The sequence below is a fragment of the Myotis yumanensis genome, unplaced genomic scaffold, assembly GCF_028538775.1.
Source record: "Myotis yumanensis isolate MYYU_CA2020_CCGP unplaced genomic scaffold, mMyoYum1.0.hap1 SCAF_1, whole genome shotgun sequence".
In the NCBI taxonomy this organism is placed as follows: domain Eukaryota; kingdom Metazoa; phylum Chordata; class Mammalia; order Chiroptera; family Vespertilionidae; genus Myotis; species Myotis yumanensis.
Window position 1 is genome coordinate 144,432,206 of NW_027223752.1, and position 20,696 is coordinate 144,452,901.

The window sequence follows — 20,696 nt, forward strand, 5'->3', positions numbered from 1 at the left end:
TGAGCTACACCGGCCATGGCACTTTTGCATATTTTCTGATTTGCTTTTTGCTTGCTTGTTTACCTGTTTATTTGTTTAGGGGAAAAAATATATATATATTTAAATATATCTTTATTGATTTCAGAGGAAGGGAGAGGGAAAGAGAGATAGAAACATCAATGATGAGAGAGAATCATTGATTGGCTGCCTCCTGCACGCCCCCTACTGGGGATCAAGCCTGCAACCCAGGCATGTGCCTTTGACCGGAATCGAACCTGGGACCCTTCGTTCTGCAGGCCGACGGTCTATCCACTTAGCCAAACCAGCCAGGGTTGAAAACATATTTTGAATTAGCTTGCTGGACTCAGTTTATTTTAGATATTCCAATTTTGTTGGTAACATTCAAAAGCATCATTGACAGAGCCAGTCAAACATAGGCCTTCTTCTCTCCCTTGGGCCTAGGGTAAAGAATGAATCCTCATTAGTCCTTGCTACCCTTACTGTCCCCATACTCTTTGTTCCTTCTTCAATCTTCTGGTGCATTAGTGGTTCCTTTGTTTATGTAATTTGCTCCTCAAATAGTGATTTTGCCATCATTTCCTTTTTTTTTTTTTTTTTTTTTACTGTAGAGCAGTGGTTCTCAACCTGTGGGTCGAGACCCCTTTGGGGGTCAAACGACCCTTTCACAGGGGTCACCTAAGACCACCGGAAAACACATATATAATTACATATTGTTTTTGTGATTAATCACTATGCTTTAATTATGTTCAATTTGTAACAACGAAATTGGGGGTCACCACAACATGAGGAACTGTATTAAAGGGTCGTGGCATTAGGAAGGTTGAGAACCACTGCTATAGAGTTTGACAGTTCTTATATATTGTAGATACGAGTGCTTGGTCAAGTCTGTGATTTGCTCTTTATTTTTTTTCCAGTGCTGGAACTTGTGTTTTTCCTCCTAATGGGCTTTTCTATACAGGCTTTAATTTTGTTGAAGTTCAGTTTATGAATTTTTCTTTTTATGGTACATGCTTTTGTTGTAACATCTAATAACTCTTTTTCTAACTCTAAATTCCACCAAATTTCCCTGTTTTCTTTTAAAAGTTTTATAGTTTTATGCTATACACTTAAACTTGTGATACATTTTGAGATCATATTTGTATAAGGTGTGAAACTCAGGTGAAGGGTTTTTGTGGGTTCTTTTCTCCTGTGGGTGTCCAAATGCTCAATGCCATTTGCTGAAAAAATTTCTCTGGCAGCTTTATACAGCTGGGAATTTTTGACTTTTTCTGGGTTTTCTGTTCTGTTCTATTGATTTTGAATCTGTAGTTTTGTCTTGCCAAATTTGGGAATTTTTCAGCTGTTATTTATTTGAGCGCTTTTCCAGTCTTACCTTATTTCTCCTCTCCTTTTTGGGACACTGATGACTAAAAAGGATGGCTGCTTTTTTTGTTAGGGTCCCAAAGATCTGTGAGATTCTGTTTGTTTATTTTTATTCAGTCTATTTTCTCTCTGAAAGTTACATTAGGTAACTTTCTTCTTTTTTTAAAAGATTTTTTTTATTGACTTCAGAGAGGAAGGGAGAGGTAGAGATAGGAACATCAATGGTGAGAGAGAATCCTGCACGTCCCCTACTGGGGATTGAGCCCACAACCCAGACATTTGCCCTTGACCAGAATCAAACCAGGGACCCTTCAGTTCTCAGGCTGATGCTCTATTCACTGAGCCAAACCAGCTAGGGCACATTAGGTAACTTTCATTATGTCTTATGGTTCACTGATTCTTTTAATCTCCTTTATACTGCTATTGAGGTCATCCATTGAGCTATTTATTTTGCTTATTGTACTTTTCAGTTGTAAAATTTCCATTTGTTTTCTTTATGCCCTCAATTTTTTGTTGTTGAGGCTTTCTGTTTTTCATTTCTCTTGTTTCCTCATTTTTATAATGGCTGCTTTAAAATCTTCAGATAATTCTGATATCTCTGTCAGAAGTTAAAATTACAAATATCTCAGTGTTGGCATCTGAGTGTCTTTTTCAGTTCAGTTCGAGATCTTCTGAGTTCTTGGTATGACAAGTGTTTTTTTGAAACCTGAACATTTTTGGGACTTTGCATCTTATATAAAGCTGTTTTAGTTCGCTTTCCCTGACATTTGTCTGACAAGGGAAGAGTACGGGTGCTATCTCCTTATGCTAGGTAGGGGATGAATTTCAAGTTGCCCTACTTGGCCTCTGTTGACATTTGAGGGAAACTGCTTGTTATTGCTGAGTAGACTTGGGAGTTATGGTTCCCTATCTGATCGCAAAGGATGTGGCCCCATTTACCACTGTGTGTTGGTGAAAGTCCTGACTTCTTGTTAGACCCTCTCTGACACCATACCTGTGGAGACACATGGTGGTGGGTTCCCTCTTTACTGCTGGATGGAGATGGACGTTCAGACTTCCCATTTTGTCTCCATTGACACCAGAGGGGGAAGTTCTCATAACAAGCCAGTAAGCATGAAAGTTCTGATTCCCTACTTAACCTATTTTTACACTACCCCAGTAGCAGTTTTGGGATGACTCATAGTCTCACGAGGGTGAATGTCTAGGTTCCCCACTCAACCACTGAAGACATAGATAGGGGGGATTTTTTTGTGTGATGTGGAGCTGCTGCTGTTTAAAAAAGTGTTCTTTCTAACTAATATTCCCCCTACCCAGTTTCTTATCGAGAGAGAGAAGGCTTTTTTTGGAGGGGTCTGTGTTTGTTGGTGGTTTTGAGGTATTGACTTCTTCCATTTCAAGAATGGGATATCTTGCCGAAACCGGTTTGGCTCAGTGGATAGAGCGTCGGCCTGCGGACTGAAAGGTCCCGGGTTCGATTCCGGTCGAGGGCATGTACCTGGGTTGCAGGCACATCCCCAGTGGGAGATGTGCAGGAGGCAGCTGGTCGATGTTTCTCTCTCATCGATGTTTCTAACTCTCTATCTCTCTCCCTTCCTCTCTGTAAAAAATCAATAAAATATATTTTAAAAAAAAAAAAAAAAAAAAAAAGAATGGGATATCTTAGGTAAAAAGAAAACTCAGGGAACTCATTGCTCTGTTGTTCCTTGGGTCCTGTGGTCTCTATCTAATTTGCCTTCTTAACCACCTTTTAAAACATATGTTTTATTTATAACTAGAGGCCTGGTGCATCAAATTCGTGCACTTGGGGCGGCGGGGTGGGGTTCCCCAGCCTGGCCTGTGCCTTCTCACAGTGCGGGAGCCCCGAAATCGATCACCCCAAAGAGGTAGGCCCCGCCCACCCACCTGGGGCTCCTCGATGGATTGCCCCAAAGAGGTAGGCTGGAGCTGGGGGTCCCGCCTCTGCGCCACGTGGAGCTGTGGGACCCCCAGGCTTCGCCGTGCAGAGCCGCCGGAACCCCCAGCATCGCTGCGTGGAGCTGCTGGGACCCGCCTCTGCACCGCGCACACAGCATCAAGTCCCCGCCCACTCACGCACACCTCAGTGCGCACGCCCACTGTGCACACAGCCTCCTGGTGATGGATTGTGACGGTGTGAGGGCATCGTGGTGTGAGGGCATGACGACCATTTGCATATTAGCTCTTTATTATGTAGGATGTTCACAGTTTTTGTTTGTACTTAGGAATAGGAAAAAGTATACCTACTTCATCCTTTCAGAAATGAAGTCTAGCTTTTGATTTCATTGAGTTTGCAGTATTTTTCTGTTTTATATTTCATTATTTTCTGCTCTGATCTTTTTATTATTTTCCCTGGCTGCCTCCTGCACACTCCCTACTGGGATCAAGCTCTCAGCCTGGGCATGTTCCCCAACTGGGAATCGAACCATGACCTACTGTTTCATGGGTTGATGCTCAACCACTGAGCTAAACCTCTTCTAGTTTCTTAAGGTACAAGATGAAGTCACTGATTTGAGTTCTTTTCTAATATAGGCATTTAGTGCTATAAATTTCTCCCTCAATTATTGCTTTAATTTTCTTCCACAAATTTCGGTTTTACTTTTATTTATTTAAATTATTTTTTATTTCCTTTTTAAATTTCTTCTTTGATCCATTGCTTACTTTAGTATATTTAGATTCTAAATATTTAGGGATTTTACACTGATTTCTAAAATTGGTCAGAGAAAATTTTTGTATGTATGACCCGAAACTTAAAAATTTATTGAGTTGTTTCATGGCCTGATTATGATCTCTTGGTGAGTGTTTCATTTGTCCTTGAACAGAATGTGTATTCTAGTTTGTGTAGAGTGTTCTATAAATGTTACTTCATGTCAATTTGGTTGTGGATATTCTGGTAGATAATATTGTTCAATGATCTGTATCATTACTGATTTTCTGTCTACTGGTTCTATCAGCTATTGAGAGAGTTCTTTTGAAATCTCTAAATGTAATTGTGGATGTTTAAATTTCTTCTTGTAGTTATTTTTACTTTATGCATTTTGAAACTGTTATTCAGTGAGTAAATGTTGAGGATTTTTGTATCTTCTTAATGAGTTAAACCCTTTATCTTTGTGAAATGGCCCTCTTTTTTGATAATTTTTTGATTTTCAAATCTACATGAAATTAATATAATCATTTCAATTTTCTTTTGATTTTGCAGTACGTAATAGGACCTTTTTCTCTGGCTGCTTTTTAAAGACTTTTGCTTTATTTGGTTTTAGGTAGTTTGATCATGATATGTTGTGCTTTACATTGTTTCATGGTTCTGTTGCTTAGTGTTTATTTAAAGAGTACTTTGTTCTTTGTTGATAATTATCATTAAATATGGCAAATTGTTGGCATTATTTCTTCAGACTTTCGTTTTCTGTATTTATATCCTGTGGCTCCAATTACAAGTATTTTGGCCTCTTGAAGTTATCTCACAGCTAACTTATGCTTTGTTCCTTTTTTAAGGTATTTTTCCCTCTGGGTTTCATTTTAGTTAGTAACTATTATTTGGTTTCATGTGCTGTAAATCTCATACAGTATGTTTTTTTATCTTAGACCTTGTAATTTTCATCTCTAAATGTCCAATTTTTTTTATTCTTGGATGTATTTACTTAACATGTTTAATGTTTCCTCTAGTTTCTTAAACATATGGAATGTATTCATAATAATTGTTTTAAAGGACTTGGGTGCCTGGCTGGCATGGCTCAGTGGTTGAGCATTGACCTATGAACCAGGAGGTCACAGTTTGATTCTCGGTCAGGGCACATGCCCGGGTTTCGGGCTTGATCCCCAGTGCTGGGCATGCTAGAGGCAGCTGATCAATGATTCTCTCTCATCATTGATGTTCCTATCTCTCTCTCCCTTCCTCTCTGAAATCAAAAATATATTTTAAAAAAAGGACTTGGGTAATAATTCTATCTATGTTATTTTAAGATTGGTTTGACTGGCTGGTTTTTGTTTCATTAGGGGTATAATTTCCTGTATCTGGGTATGTCTTTATTGACTTTTAGTCATTATGAATTTTACCTTGTTTGGTTCTCTGTTTTTTGTATGCCTAAAAATATTTTTTGACTTTGTTCTATGACATGGTTAATTTACTGAAAAATAGTTTGTTCCTTTTAGGTTTTGTTTTTGTTTTGTTTGACAGACCAGAGCTATGTTTAGGGTTAAATTTTCCCTCCTCCTGAGGCATTACCCTTCTTAGTACTCTGATGTGATATGAATTACTAGGTTTTGCATTCTGGCTTTTGGGAACAAGCATTATCTGCATCCTTGTATGAATTCTGGGTGCTATTACTTCTAAATCTTTTGGTGGTTCTCTCCCTAGCCTTAAATAGGTCTCTCACATGCATGGCTGATTAGTTAGTTACTCAACATATTCTAGGATCAGCCTCTGTAGATCTCTTCATTTTTCTCTCTCTCCTCAGCTCTCTACTCAGTGCTGGTCTCCCTTGTGAGGTCTAGCCACCTTGGCTTCCTTGGACTCGCAGCTCCATTTCCACACCTTGGGGAGACAGGCCCTGCCTGGGTTTCTTCTCCCTGTTCCACCGCCTGGAAACTCTCAAGGCAGTAAGCTGGCAAATGTATGGCTCATGTCATTTGTTTCTTGTCTCCTAGGAATCACTGTCTTTCATTATTTGTTGTCTAAAAACTTTAGTGCTAATTTTTCATACATTTTTTTAGGTTTTTATTACTTCATACAGAAGGCTAAATCTGGTCCCTTTTACTCCCATCTTGACTAGAACTGGTTTTATTTTGCATTTGTTAATGACTACTGATATTGAATACATTTTATTTGCTTATTGATCATTCATGTGTTTTCTCGTATGAAGAATTTGTTCAAACCTTTAGCCCTTTTCCTTCTTTCTCTCCTTTTTTTTTTCCTTTCTTTATTCTTTGTCTTTTTTTTTTTCTTTTTGAGTTGGAGATCTTCTTATATGTCCTGGATATGCCAGTGTTTTGTTAGATAAATATTTTGTAAGTACTTTCTTCAAGTCTGTGGTTTCCTATTTTCTTAACTATGGCTTTTAATGAGCAGAAATATTTAAGTCTAATTTATCAGTTTTTTCTTTTATAGTTATTGCTTACTGTGAGCTAAGACACTTTTGGCTAACCCTGAAGTCATGAAGGTAATTTCCTTTGTTTCCTCAAAAACTTTTTGTTTTTTGCTAATTTATATTTAGGTCTGTGATGCATCTCAAATTAAGTTTTATAGGTTTTATTTTTTGAGAATGAATATCCAATTGTTTCTGCAATGTTTGTTGAAAAAACTCTCCTTTTCTTATTGGATTGCTTTGGTAAAACATAACATGGCTGCATAAGTGAGCTCTATTTTAGGAATCTTTATTCTGTTTCTTTGATCTGTTTGTCTATCCTTATATCATTTACCACATTATTTTGATTATTTTTAACTGTATAGGAAGTCTTTTAGTCAGATTTGCAAATCCTTCAACCCTTTTCATCTTTTCAAGATTGCTTTGCATATTCTAAGTCCTTAGTACTTTCATATAAATTTTAATATTAGTTTTCCCATTTCCAGAAAGGCTGATGTGATTATGATTACAATTGCTTTGAACCTATAGATCTTTTTGAGGAGAATTGACATGTTAACAATGTTGAATCTTCCTATTTACTAGCATGGTATGGCTCGCCATTTATTTAGGTTATCTTCGCTTTTTTCCCAAGCATTATTTTGTGGTTTTTAATCTTTGGCCTTATATGTCTTTTTATTTTTCAATATTTTATGTGATTGTGTAAGTGGTTTTAAAGAATTCAGTTTTTAATTATTTGTTCTTAGTATATGGCAGTAGAATTGACTTATGTGTATTGACCTGTGTCGTACAACCATACTTACATTAATTCTGTGAGATTTGTGGTGATAACTTAGCTTTTTCTAGTACATGATAATGTCATAAAACTTTACCTCTTTCCAATTTGTATTTTGTTAAAAAAATTTCTTCCTTTATTACATATACTTAAATCTTGTTCCTATTCATTGGGGGAAGCATTCAGTTTGTACCATTAATTATGATGTCAGCTGTAGGCTTTTTACTGATAATTGTTACCAGTTTGTTTTAAATATTGATTTCATTATTATTAAGAATCAGAAGGACTGCTATTGAAAAGATAGTTTGTTATATTCAAAGATCCCTAGAGGAGGCGTTACACCAAGGAAGCCATATGGGTTAGTTAGGCAGAAGGAACAAAAGGGAAAAAGTAAAGGCAGGAACCTTTATTTTGGTTTCTGTGGGAAGAAATAGTTAAGGAATGGTCATCAGGTTTAGGATTATCTAGTTCGAATAATTTCAAGGACTCTGGGGGCATAGGGACTTTGCCTAGTTGTCTGGTACCTTGCCCTGCGGTGATCAGGGCAGGGAAATATAGTGGCTGGAATATAAAATAAAGATGGTTGGGGGTATGGGCTCTGGATTGGTTGCTTTGCATATAAGGTTGTTCCAAAAAACTGTATACATACTTTAACAGCTGATAGCTCAATTTTAAAAATGAAATGTATTTTCATAAATACTGCCTTTATAATTATTTAAGGTGTATGTATACATTTTTTGGGGGGACACTCTATATATGAAAGTTAGCTGGAGAGTTGGTTTGCTGTCTCCAGGAATTAGCCAGTCTTTGGAGGGAGGGGCAGTTCCTCTAGCATCAGCAGGCCTGAAAGTATCAAATATCAAAATGAAAAGATATGATTAATATACCGGTTGAGTAAGATCTATTCCTAGTTTTCTGGCAGTTTATAGTTGGATTTATATATGTATGTATGTATATATGTATATATACACACACATATATATGTACATATGTGTATAGATGTATATTTTAAAAATATATTTTTATTGGTTTCAGAGAGGAAGGAAGAGGGAGAGATAGAAACATAATGATGAGAGAGAATCATTGATCAGCTGCCTGCTGCACGCCCCATTAGGGATCAAGCCCATAACCCGGGCAATGTGCCCTTGACCAGAATCAAACCCGAGACCCTTCAGTCTACATGCCGATGATGCTCTATCCATTGAGTCAAATTGGCTAGGGCCATATATATGCATTTTTTTTTTAATGAGTTTTTTGTTAGTTAGTTTGTTTTAGAGAGAGAAAGAGTGAGAGTGAGTGAGAGAGAGAGAGACATCAATTTGTTGTTTCACTTATTTATACATTCAATGATCGATTCTTGTATGTGCCCTGACTGGGAATTGAACTCACAAACTTGGCATATTGGGATAATGCTCTAATCAACTGAGCTATCAGCCAGGGCCTGAATGGATATTTTTTGTCAAATGCTTTTTCTTCATCTGTTGAGATGATTATATATTTAAAAAAATAAATATGGTAAATTTCATTGTTTTTATTTTCAAATGTTATAACAACCTAGTTTTTCTGGGATAAACTTTACTTGGATACAGTGTATTACCCTTCTTATATATTGCTAGATTTAAATTGCTAATAGTTTATTAAATATTTTTGCATTTATGTACATGAGGAATGTTAGTCTGCAATTGTTTTTGTAGTTTCAGGTTTTAGTATTATTGGTATATTCATTAATATTATATTCATGCTGAACTTTGAAAATGATTTTGGAATTAGTCTCTATTTTTTGAAAGTATTTGTTTTCTGAAAGTGATGCTATTTCTTCTTTGGTGATATGAAGGAATTTACCAGTGAAAAATCTGAGTCTAGGGTTCTATTTTGAGGAAGGATTTTGATAATGAATTCAATGTAAAGGTTTCTTTAAATATTTGTTTCATCTTACCAATTTTGGTAAGTTGTATTTTTCAGGGAAGTTTTCCATTTCATCCAAGTTGTTGATTAGTGTAAAGTTATTAATAATCTTTTGTCCTTTTAATATCTGTTGGTTCTATAGTGATAATTCCTTCTTTATTCCTTATTTTGGTTATTTGTGTGTGTGTTTAATATTTTTATTGATTTTAGAAAGGAAGGGGTAGATAGATAGGAACATCCATGATGAGAGAGAATCATCGATTGGCTGCCTCCTGCACGCCCCCTACTGGGGATTGCACCCTCAACCAGGGCATGTGCCCTTGACCAGATTCTAACTCAGGACACTTCAGTCCACAGGCCTACGCTCTATCCACTGAGCCAAACCAGCTGGGGCTATTTATTGATTTTTTAAAATCTAGTTTTGTTAATTACCAAAAGAGAAATGTTAACATACTGTACTATGTTTGTGGAATTGTGTATTTATCCCTTTACTTGTGACAGTTTTGCGTCATCTATTTTGAATCATTGTTATGAGGTACATATTTATGTCCTCATTATTTGATGCTTATGAGTCTCAACATTTGATGCCATTACATGCTTGGATTTAGGTCTACCATTTTAGTAGTTTTTTTTCTGTTTGTCTGGTTTTTTAAAAATATATTTGAAAATTAGTATTAAAAAGTTTTAATGTCCTAACCCAGTGGTCGGCAAACTCATTAGTCAACAGAGCCAAATATCAATAGTACAACGATTGAAATTTCTTTTGAGAGTCAAATTTTTTAAACTTAAACTATATAGGTAGGTACACTGTTATTAATTTAATTAGGGTACTCCTAAGCTGGCCTTTGCTAAAAACGTCCTCAATCTGATTGAGGTACGTTTGCTGAGGTCGACCCCTTCCAACTCTCCCATCCACACTCGTCTTGTATACACATGTTTCGTCTATCTCCTTTCCGAAAACCGACTTCTGCGCATGGGCCACGAAGTTTCAATCGCACTGTACGTGCGTGCCCGCATGTGGTATTTTGTGGAAGAGCCACACTCAAGGGGCCAAAGAGCCGCATGTGGCTTGCGAGCTGCGGTTTGCCGACCACTGCCCTAACCAGTTTGGCTCAGTGGATAGAGCGTCGGCCTGCGGACTGAAGGGTCCCAGGTTCGATTCAGATCAAGGGCATGTACCTTGGTTGTGGGTACATCCCCAGTAGGGAGTGTGCAGGAGGCAGCTGATCGATGTTTCTGTCTCATCGATGTTTCTAAATCTCTATCCCTCTCCCTTCCTCTATGTAAAAAATCAATAAAATATATATTTTTAAAAACAGTTTTAATGATAAAATTCACACATAGTGTACAATTCAGTGTTTTTTAGTATATTTACAAAATTGTAAAACCATTATCATAATCAGTTTTAGAATATTTTCATTACCTCAGAAAAAGCTCTGTGTCCATAATTCAGCCTTTTAAAGGGTACAATTCATTGCTTTTTAGTATATTCACAGAATTGTGCAATCATTGCTATAATCAATTTAAGAATATTTTCATCACCTCAGAAAAAGCTCTGTGCCCATTAGCACCCACTATCCATTACCCAGCCTCTCCAGTCCCTAGAAACCATGAATCTACTTTTTGTCTCTGTTCTGGACATTTCATATAAATGGAATCGTACAATACTTGGTATTTTGTAAATGCCTTTTTTTCTCTTAACATGTTTAGGGTTCACTTATGTTGTAGCATGTATTAGAACTTTATTTCTTTTTATTGCCAAACAACATTCCCTTGTATGGATATACCACATTTTATATTCTCATTAATTAATTGATGGATATTTAGGTTGTATCTACATTTTGGCTGTTATGAATAAAGCTGTTATGACCATTTGTGTACAAACTTTTACGTATAAATCTGTTTTTATTTCTTTTGGGTTTGGAGTTTTTGATCAAGCTTGTGATAACTATATTTAACCATTTGATGAACTGCCAATGCAACTATCCCACTTTATATTCCATCAGCAATATATGAGGGGTCTAATTTCTCCATATCCTTGCCAACAGGATATATTTAAACATTTTTTTTAATCTTTAAATCTTTATTGTTGAAAGTATTACATATGTCCCCTTTTTCTCCCCATTGGCCCCTTCTGGCCCATACCCAGCCCTCCACCCCAGGCCTTCTACTACACTGTTGTCTGTGTTCATGGGTTATGCACATATATATATATGCAAATAAGTTCTTTGGTTGATCTCTTCCCACCCACCCATCCACCTTGGCCTTCCCTCTGAGATTCAACAGTCTTGTTCCATGCTTCTGTATCTCTGGATCTCTACTGTTCATCAGCTTATTTTGTTCATTAGTTTCCACATATGAGTGAGATTATGTGATACTTGTCATTCTGTGACTGGCTTATTTTGCTTAGCATAATACTCTCCAGGTCCCTCCATGCTGTCTCAAAGGGTAAGAAATCCTTCATTTTTATTGCTGCATAGTATTCCAAGGTGTAAATATACTATAGCCTTTTTACTAATATAACTAGAGGCCTGGTGCACGAATTCGTGCATGGGTGGGGTCCCTAGGCCTGGCCGGCAATCAGGGTTGATCTGGGCCAGGACTATTGGGGCCTGCCAGCCGAGGGGAGAAGACAGGGTACAGGAGGTTGGCTGCCGCCGGCCCCAAGGAGGGAGCCAGCCCTCGGCCCTCCTGGGAAAGGGGCCACGCCTGCTGCTACCCACCTCTGGTTCCCTGTCCCAGCCCGGGGCCCAAAGGCCCCGGTGGGGTTGGGAGAGGAGGCGACAGTCTCTGGGCCTGGTGTGGAAGGAATGGACTGCATTGAGCATCTGCCTCCTGGTGGTCAGTGTGCCTTCATAGCAACTGGTCGACCTGTTGTTCCGTTGTAATGGTCATTTAGGCATATATATATATATATATATAATGAATAAAGAGTTCAACTTAATTCTTTTACATGTAGATAAGAAGTTTTAACATAACTTTTGTAAAGTTATTTCTCTTTGTATTAGTTTCTTAGCATCCCTTTAGTAATCCTGTATAATAAAAGAGAAACATGTAAATTGACTGTCCCTCTGCTACACTCACCAGCCAATCAGGAGTGAGTATGCAAATTAACCAGACAGATGGCGGGCCTGTGGGCAGCACACACGTGAACAGGCGCCGAGCGGCTGGGGGCAGGCGTCCCGCCCCGCCCTGCCCTGGCCGCTCTGTGCCGGTGGGCAGCGCGCGCAGGCGCTGAGCGGCCGGGGTAGGACGGCGCAGGACACCTGGCTTCTGCTTCACCCCGGCTGCTCAGGGCTGGTGCGCACTGCGTGGAGGCAAGGAGCGGTTGGGGCGGGGCAGGACGCCTGGCTTCTGCCCCGGTCACTCTGGGCAGATGAGCAACACGCGGGCGCCCCGCCTCGCCCAGGCTGCTCTGGGCTGGAGAACAGCATGGGCCGGTGAACAGCACACGCCGGCGTCCCGCCCCGCCCAGGCCGCTCTGGGCCAGTGAGCAGCGTGTGCAGAGAGCCTCTGGGTAGGGGAGGCGGGCCGGCGGAAGGTGGCCTGTACTCCCCACACGGCAGAGGTGTCAGCCATGAGCATGCCAAGCGGAGCCTGAGGGCCGAGCTGAAGTAGCGCCTACAGGCCATCAGCACCGAGGAGTGACTGTGCAAGTCCTGCCTCCTGGCCCAGAAGGTGTGCAATCGTAGGGACAGCCACCATGGCAGGCCAGATTGATGTCCTCCTGGCCGCACCACGGAGGTTTGCAGATCTGCGAAGCCACAGGCCTCCGGTGCGCACATCCTCTTCTCCCATCCTGGCGTGCGAACGTCCCCCCAGCGAGCTGTCACCCTTGCGCACCTGCAACAGTCCCCGACCAAGGCGTGCGCAAGTTCCTCCCGCAAATCTGCCGCACTTCCATCAGCCCCAGCATGCCTACGTCCCCCACAGGACATGCGCACGTCCCCTCCAGCATCCTTTGCAGAGTGTCTGGGTGTTCTGGGTGCTGAGGGTGGGCGCCTGTGAGATGACAGTGAGAGGGCGGAGTGGTGATGCCCTGTTCCTGCAGAGGTCAGTGCACCGACGAGATCACCTCTGGGGGGTTAATGTAGGTGCTGAGGCTGGAGCAGGTGCAGACACACCTGGTGGGCGCGGGCAGCCCTTGCTGAGGTGCCTTTGGTCAGCATTCAAGATCAGAAACCCAGAGGAGGTGAGGAGTTCCATCCTCTCAGTGAAATGGTGGGATAGTAGGGGCGACTGCAGAGGAGGAATGTGCACTTTGGGTGCCAGCACCCATGAGTGAAGGCTGCCCTGACTGAGCCTCGCTCGCTTGGGGTCTAGCGCACTCCTGCCGGGTAGTGGGTGACAGGACATGCTTTTCCGAGTTAATGAGAGAAAACATTGAATCTCTCGCTGCCCGGGAATTTGGAAAGTGGAGTGGGGAGACATGCGGGGAGTGAGCGAGATTTCTTGTTTGGGGGTTCCAAATCCGCTGTTGGTTCCTTTCTCCGCTGACTAGAGATATACAGAGTGTCCCCCCAAAATGTATACACACTTTGAATACCTATTAATTCCAATGGGTTGAAGCATGAAAAGAAAGAAAGAACAATGGAGCTGTCATCTGTTAAAAGTGTGGGCACAAATCTGCAGTCGGACATTCCCCGAGGGGTCCCGGATTGGAGAGGGTGCAGGCCAGACTGAGGGGCCCCTGCCCCCCGTGCACGAATTTCATTCACCGGGCCTCTAGTTTCAATATACAGTACATATAGCATACCACTTATAGTTAACATTGTACCACTTTTTGTAAAGTGTAGAAAACTTGGAGCCTTCAGAGATTCTTTTACGTCACCTTTGCCTGCTGTCAGTTATATTATTGTCATATGTATTAGATCTACATATATTATACAACCCAGAAGATGACATTATAATTTTTTGCTTTCAATAGTATGTATTTTTTTAAAAAATATTTTTAATTAATTTTTTTAGAGAGAGAGGAAGGGAGAGGGATAGAGAGATAGAAACATTAATGGAGAGAAACAGCATTGATCACCTGCCTTCTGCATGCCCCCTACTGGGGATCGAGCCCACAACCTGAGCATGTGCCTTCACTGGGAATTGAACTGGTGACCTCTTGGGTCCTGGGTTGATGCTCAACTAATAAGCCACAGTGACTGGGCAATAACACATATTTTAAGTAATAAGACCTAGAAGTATTTTATAGTTACCCAGATAGTTACTGTTTGGGGTCCTCTTCTTTGCTTTCTGAAGACTTGCATTTCCATCTAGTACCATTTCCCTTAATTTTGACGACTTATTTTAGTCTTTATTGTAACCCATGCCTACTGATGATTAATTCTGTTTCTTTTATCTGTAAAAACCCATTTTACCTTCATTTTTGAAGGATATATTAGTTAAATACAGAATTCTGGTTTGACAGTTCTTTTTCTTCAAATACTTTAAAGATGTTATTTTATTCTCTTTTTGCTTCTCTACTTTATGATGAGAAAACAGTCATTTATCCAGTTACTGTTCCCCTGTATTTGATGTGTCATTTTTCTCTTCACTGTTTCAATACTTTTCCCCTTGTTTTCTTTTCAGTAAGTAGTTTGGTTACTTGAGGTTCATTGAGCTTCTTGAATCCATAAATATGTCCGTCGAATTGAGGACGTTTTCATATATTATGTGTTCTAAATTTTCTTTCCCACTGTATTCTCACATTTATTTATTTATTCACCCCTCCCTTCCCCACCTTCTAGGTCAGTGATGGCGAACCTTTTGAGCTCGGAGTGTCAGCATTTTGAAAAACCCTAACTTAACTCTGGTGCCATGTCACATATAGAAATTTTTTGATATTTGCAACCATAGTAAAACAAAGATGTATATTTTTGATATTATATATTTAAATGCCATTTAACAAAGAAAAATCAACCAAAAAAATGAGTTCGCGTGTCACCTCTGACACGCGTGTCATAGGTTCACCATCAGTGCTCTAGGCCTTCAGTTAGACAGACTTCTTGGTACTATTCAGTATGTTCTGGAAGCCCTTTTCCTTTTTTTCACAACTTTCTTTTTCAGATTAGATCCTATATATTAATGTAGCTTCAATATTCTATTTCACTTATTATAGGTGCATTTTCATTTATCTCTCAGAATCCTCCTATATAATAAAAGGATAATATGCAAATTGACAGAACGGTGGAATGACTAGTCGCTATGATGCACACTGACCACCAGGGGCAGATGCTCAATGCAGGAGCTGCCCCCTGGTGGTCAGTGCGCTCCCACAGGGGGAGTGCCGCTCAGCCAGAAGCTGGGCTTAGGTCTGGCAAGCGCAGTGGCGGTGGAGGGAGCCTCTCCCACCTCCACGGCAGTGCTAAGGATGCCCAACTGCTGGCTTAGGCCCGCTCCCCATGGGGAGGGGGCCTAAGCCATCAGTTGGACCCCCCCCCCCCCCCCCCCCCCCCCAGGGCTCCCAGACTGCGAGAGGACACAGGCCGGGCTGAGGGACTCCCTGATTGCACAAATTTTGTGCACTGGGCCTCTAGTCCTATATAATAAGAGAGAAAGAGGCAAATTAACCGTACCTCTGATATGCTCAAGCCACGCCTGTAAGCCACGCCCACAAGCTAATCCGAGTGACTATGCAAATTATCTGACAAAGATGGAGGTTAATTTGCATACGCAGGTGTCAAGCACCCCAGGAGGCGACGGTGGCCACAGGTTCCCGGGACTTTTGCTGGCCCCGGGAGGCGAGGCCGTAGCCACGCCTGTGGGCTCCTGGGACCCTGCCGGCAGAGAGCAGGAGGTTTGGAGGACTTGGCAGAGTAGGAGGCCGCTGGACATAGAGCAGAGCAAGAGAGAGGGCAGCTCCCTCTGTCACCCCAGCTTCCTCATCACAGCTGTGGAAACTGACAGCAGGGAGGAGGAAGTTCCACACCCACAGAATCAGCCAGAATCAGCCATTGGTCAGACAGCTCTCAGCGGCCTGATAGCCAGGACTCTCATTCACCTGCATCTCAGACCGTGACAGTAGAGAGGTGGGACTATGTCTAAAGAACAACTGTTGATACAGCGTAGCTCTGCAGCCGAAAGATGCCGTCGTTATCGACAGAAAGTGTCTGCAGAGCAGCATGCGTCTGATCTTTGAAGGTGGCGTCTGTGACAGGATGTATTTGAATACTAGCCACTGGAAAAACGTCGCTCCGATGCCGAAAAACATCGGCATTATCGACAGAAAATGTCTAAAGACCAACGTTCCTTTGAAGTTGAAAGAAGGCGGTGGCGGCGACAGAATATGTCTAGAGAACAGTCATCAACAAGCACTACCAATTCTGGTAGGAACTGCCTCCTCAGCAAAAATGGAGTACATGAGGATGCAATCCTCGGACATGGTTGTGGTGGAATGACTGTTTGATGTGAATTTTGCCTATCCCTAAATTTCTCGGATGAAAAACCATCCGATGGGAAATTTTCTCGATGTTGTAGCAAAGGGAAAGTCTGTGCAAATGATATACATTTTCCAGATTACCTGGCATATTTAAAAAGATTAATGACAAACGAAGATTCTGACGGTAAAAATTTCATGGAAAATAATTCGTTCCATAAATACTTCTTTTTCTTTTGCTTCTTTTTCTTTTACTGCATCACCACCAGGATATGGGCCATACTGTTTTAGAATACACGGACAAGTTTATCACCGTACTGGAACTTTACATCCTTCGGATGGTGTTTCTCGGTAGTTTGCTCAACTCTGTATTTTGGATACAACCGAAGCTATGAGTAAAAGATTAGCAATGCCAGAAAACCAGGGCTGCTCAGAAAGACCCATGATCAACATCAACAACCTCATGCATGAAATCAATGAATTAACAAAATCGTACAAGATGCTACATCAGGTAGAAAAGGAAGCCCAATTTGAAGCAGCAGCAAAAGGTATTGCTCCCATAGAGGTAACAATGGCGATTAAATACGATCGCAACAGTGACCCGGGTAGATAAAATTCTCTCCGTGTAACCGAGGTTGCTGTCATATGCAGAAACGAAGATGGAGAACCTCCTTTTGAAAGGGACTTGCTCATTCATTGTAAACCAGATCCCAATAATCCAAATGCCACTCAAATGAAACAAATTAATATCCTGTTTCCTACATTAGATGCAATGACATACCCTATTCTTTTCCCACATTTTGAACAAGGCTGAGGAACAGATTTTGCATTAAGACTCAGAGACAACAGTGTAATCGACAATAATACTAGACAAAATGTAAGGACACGAGTGACACAAACGTAGTTTTATGGATTTCATCTCTCTGTGTGGGACACTTTCAATCCTATTTTAAATGCAGGAAAATTAACTCAACAGTTTATCGTGGATTCATATTAAAAAATGGAGGCCAACAGGATAAATTTCATCAAAGCAAACCAATCTAAGTTGGGAGTTGAAAAATATAGTGGTTTGATGGATTATCTCAAATCTATATCTGAAAATGACAATGTGCCCATTGGTAAAATGATAATACTTCCATCATCTTCTGAGGGTAGTCCCAGAAATATGCAGCAGCAATATCAGGATGCTATGTCAATTGTAACGAGGTATGGCAAGCCCGATTTATTTGTAACTGTGACATGCAACCCCAAATGGGAAGATATTGCAAACAATTTACAACGCTGGCCAAAAGTTGAAAACAGACCTGACTTGGTAGCCAGAGTTTTTAATATGAAGCTGAATGCTCTTTTAAATGATATCTGTAAATTCCATTTATTTGGTAAAGTAATAGCTAAAATTCATGTCATTGAATTTCAGAAACGCGGACTACCTCACGTTCACATATTATTATTATATTTTAAAAATATATTTATTGATTTTTTTACAGAGAGGAAGGGAGAGGGATAGAGGGATAAAGAGTTAGAAACGTCGATGAGAGGGAAGCATCGATCAGCTGCCTCCTGCACACCCCTTAATGGGGATGAGCCTGCAGCCAAGGTACATGCCCCTGACCGGAATCGAACCTGGGACCCTTCAGTCCCCAGGCCGACGCTCTATCCAGTGAGCCAAACCAGCCAGGGCCGCTCACTTATTATCGATATTAGATAGTGAGTCCAAATTATGTTCCTCTAATTCAGCGCTTCTCAACCTGTAGGTCGAGACCCCTTTGGTGGTTGAATGACCCTTTCACAGGGGTCACCTAAGACCCTTCTGCATATCAGATATTTACATTATGATTCATAAGAGTAGCAACATTACAGTTATGAAGTAGCAACGAAAATAATTTTATGGTTAGGTCACAACATGAGGAACTGTTTTAAAGGGCCAGAAGGTTGAGAACCACTGCAATTAATTCCCTTTCAATGTATATGAATTTCATGCACCGGGCTACTAGTTTAATTATAATAGCTACTAGAGGCCCGGTGCACAAAAATTTGTGCACTCGGGTGGGGGGGGGTGTCCCTCAGCACGGCCTGTGCCCTCTCGCAGTCTGGGACCCCTTGGGGGGTGACCAGCTGCTGGCGTAGGCCCGCTCCCCGGGGAATTGGGCCTAAGCTGGCAATCAGACATTCCTCTGGCAGCCTGGGAGCCCTCAGGGGATGTCCACTTGCCAGCGGGGAGCAGGCCTAAGCTGCAGTCTGACATCCTTAGTGCTGCTGAGGAGGTGGGAGAGGCTCCCACCACCACCACTGTACTGGCAGCCGGCAGCTTGGCTTGTGGCTGAGCAGAGCTCCCCCCAGGGGAGCGCACTGACCACCAGGAGGCAGCTCCTGCATTGATTGTCTGCCCCCTGGTGGTCAGTATGTGTCATAGTGACCAGTGATTCCCAGTCGTTCTGCTGTTAGGGTCAGTTTGCATATTACCCTTTTATTATATAGGATAGAGACCTGGTGCACGGGTGGGGGCCCGCTAGTTTGCCCTGAAGGGTTTCCCAGATCAGGGTGGGGCTCCCGCTGGGGTGCCTGGCCAGCCTGGGTGAGGGGCTGATGGCTGTTTGCAGCTGGTCACACCCCCTTTAGGGTGGGGGTCCCCACTGGGGTGCCTGACCAGCCTAGGTGAGGGTCTGATGGCTGTTTTCATGCTGGCCACACCCCCTTTAGGGTCGGGGGGGTCCCCACTGGGGTGCCTGGCCAGTCTGGGTGAGGGGCTGAGGGCCGTTTTCAGGCTGGCCAAGCCCCTAGGTGACGGAAGCTCCCAGCCTCTTCTGTTTTTCTTTTCTTTTTTTAAATTCTGGGATTTATTTACCTTCTATAATTGAAACTTTGTTGCCTTCAATGGAGCTCAGAGCTGGCCGAGGCAGGCAGGAAGCTTGGCTTCCTCTATCACTGGAGCAACCAAGCCTCCTGCTCGCTCCAGCTCTGTGGCTGCCGGCCGCCATCTTGGTTGGGTTAATTTGCATATAGTTGCTCTATTTGGCTGGTGGGCGTGGTTTAGGGCATAGTGAAGGTACGGTCAATTTGCATGTTTGTCTTTTATAAGATTAGATTTTAAAGTCTAATTCCAATGTATGCCTAGGTCATCTTAGTGTTGACCTTCGCTGATTACGTTTGTGAGCATGATTAACATTTTCCTATTCATAGATCAGGTAGGTGACTTGGATTGTTTCCTATACATTGTGTTATATGTATGAAGTCTGGATTTTATTATATTCCTTTGCAGAAATTGTTATTGTTTTTATAAGCAGTTGATTGGGTTAGATTCAAACCATCTATTATGTATTTTGAGCAGTTGCTTAAATTTCATTTTATTTCTCTTTTTCCTTAACTGGACTCTAGCTTGCCTTTTTTAAGTTCAGTGAGATTCTATATATAAATATTTGGGGGCTTCTCCTGGTTCTCTCCTCTTCTTGATTCAGACCTCACTTTCTTGGTTTCCCTGAACTTTTATCTTCTGGTTCTTCAGGTTTTAAAACTACAGGAGCCACTGTAGTATATGGCTGGCTAGCTCGTCTTCAGACTAAAAACATTCCAGTTCTGATTTCTGGTGGGGAACTATAATCTGTTTGTTATCTGTGTAAGGGTTTGTCTTATATAAGTTTACTTTTGGAGTAGAAGATCATTTTATCATTGATTTAAACATGTTTGATATGTTTCAGTTCGTTGCAGTTATTTTCATTGGCCTTAATTAATTTCATCTTTAGCCAGCAGAAGTCTCTTTAGGTTAGCCCCGTGATCGGCAAACCGCGGCTCGAGTGCCACATACGGCTCTTTGGCCCCTTGAGTGTGGCTCTTCCACAAAATACCACGTACGGGCGTGCACATACAGTGGGATTGAAACTTCGTAGCCCATGCGTAGAAGTCGGTATTTTGTGGAAGAGCCACACTCACGGGGGGGGCCAAAGAGCCGCATGTGGTTTGTGAGCCGCGGTTTGCCGACCACTGGGTTAGCCCGTAAGTCCTTTTGACATGATTAGAGTAGACTTTTGTAGCTTTCTTGCTAATAGAACAAACTATTCTGGGGTTATTTGACTTAGACCAGTAATCATCACTTCTCCTAGGAGTCCTAGACCACAGCCTGGGCACTAATTTATAGAGTGGTAGTCGTGATCTTTCTAAAACACAAGAAAAGATGTGTTAATTTAGATTTATTTTTATC

At 41.4% G+C, this 20,696-nt stretch overlaps 1 protein-coding gene and 1 non-coding gene across 10 annotated transcripts in view; one reads left to right on the top strand and one right to left on the bottom strand.

Annotated features, from left to right (window-relative positions):
• Positions 1 to 20,696, top strand: part of MLLT10 (MLLT10 histone lysine methyltransferase DOT1L cofactor) — a 222,700-nt gene that overhangs the window by 34,468 nt on the left and 167,536 nt on the right. Inside the window, exon 1 of one of the 9 annotated variants that reach the window (XM_070432700.1) lies at positions 6,441 to 6,533. The exons of the other annotated variants lie outside the window; for them this stretch is intronic. Within the exon in view, the coding sequence (XP_070288801.1) occupies positions 6,528 to 6,533 (6 nt within the window). The 5' untranslated portion in view covers positions 6,441 to 6,527. Of the gene's footprint in view, positions 1 to 6,440; positions 6,534 to 20,696 lie in introns of those variants that run through there. 9 annotated transcript variants of the gene reach the window in all.
• Positions 517 to 582, bottom strand: LOC139000705 (small nucleolar RNA SNORD42). The gene has a single exon (XR_011469688.1). It is a non-coding gene; the product is annotated as a small nucleolar RNA SNORD42 (small nucleolar RNA).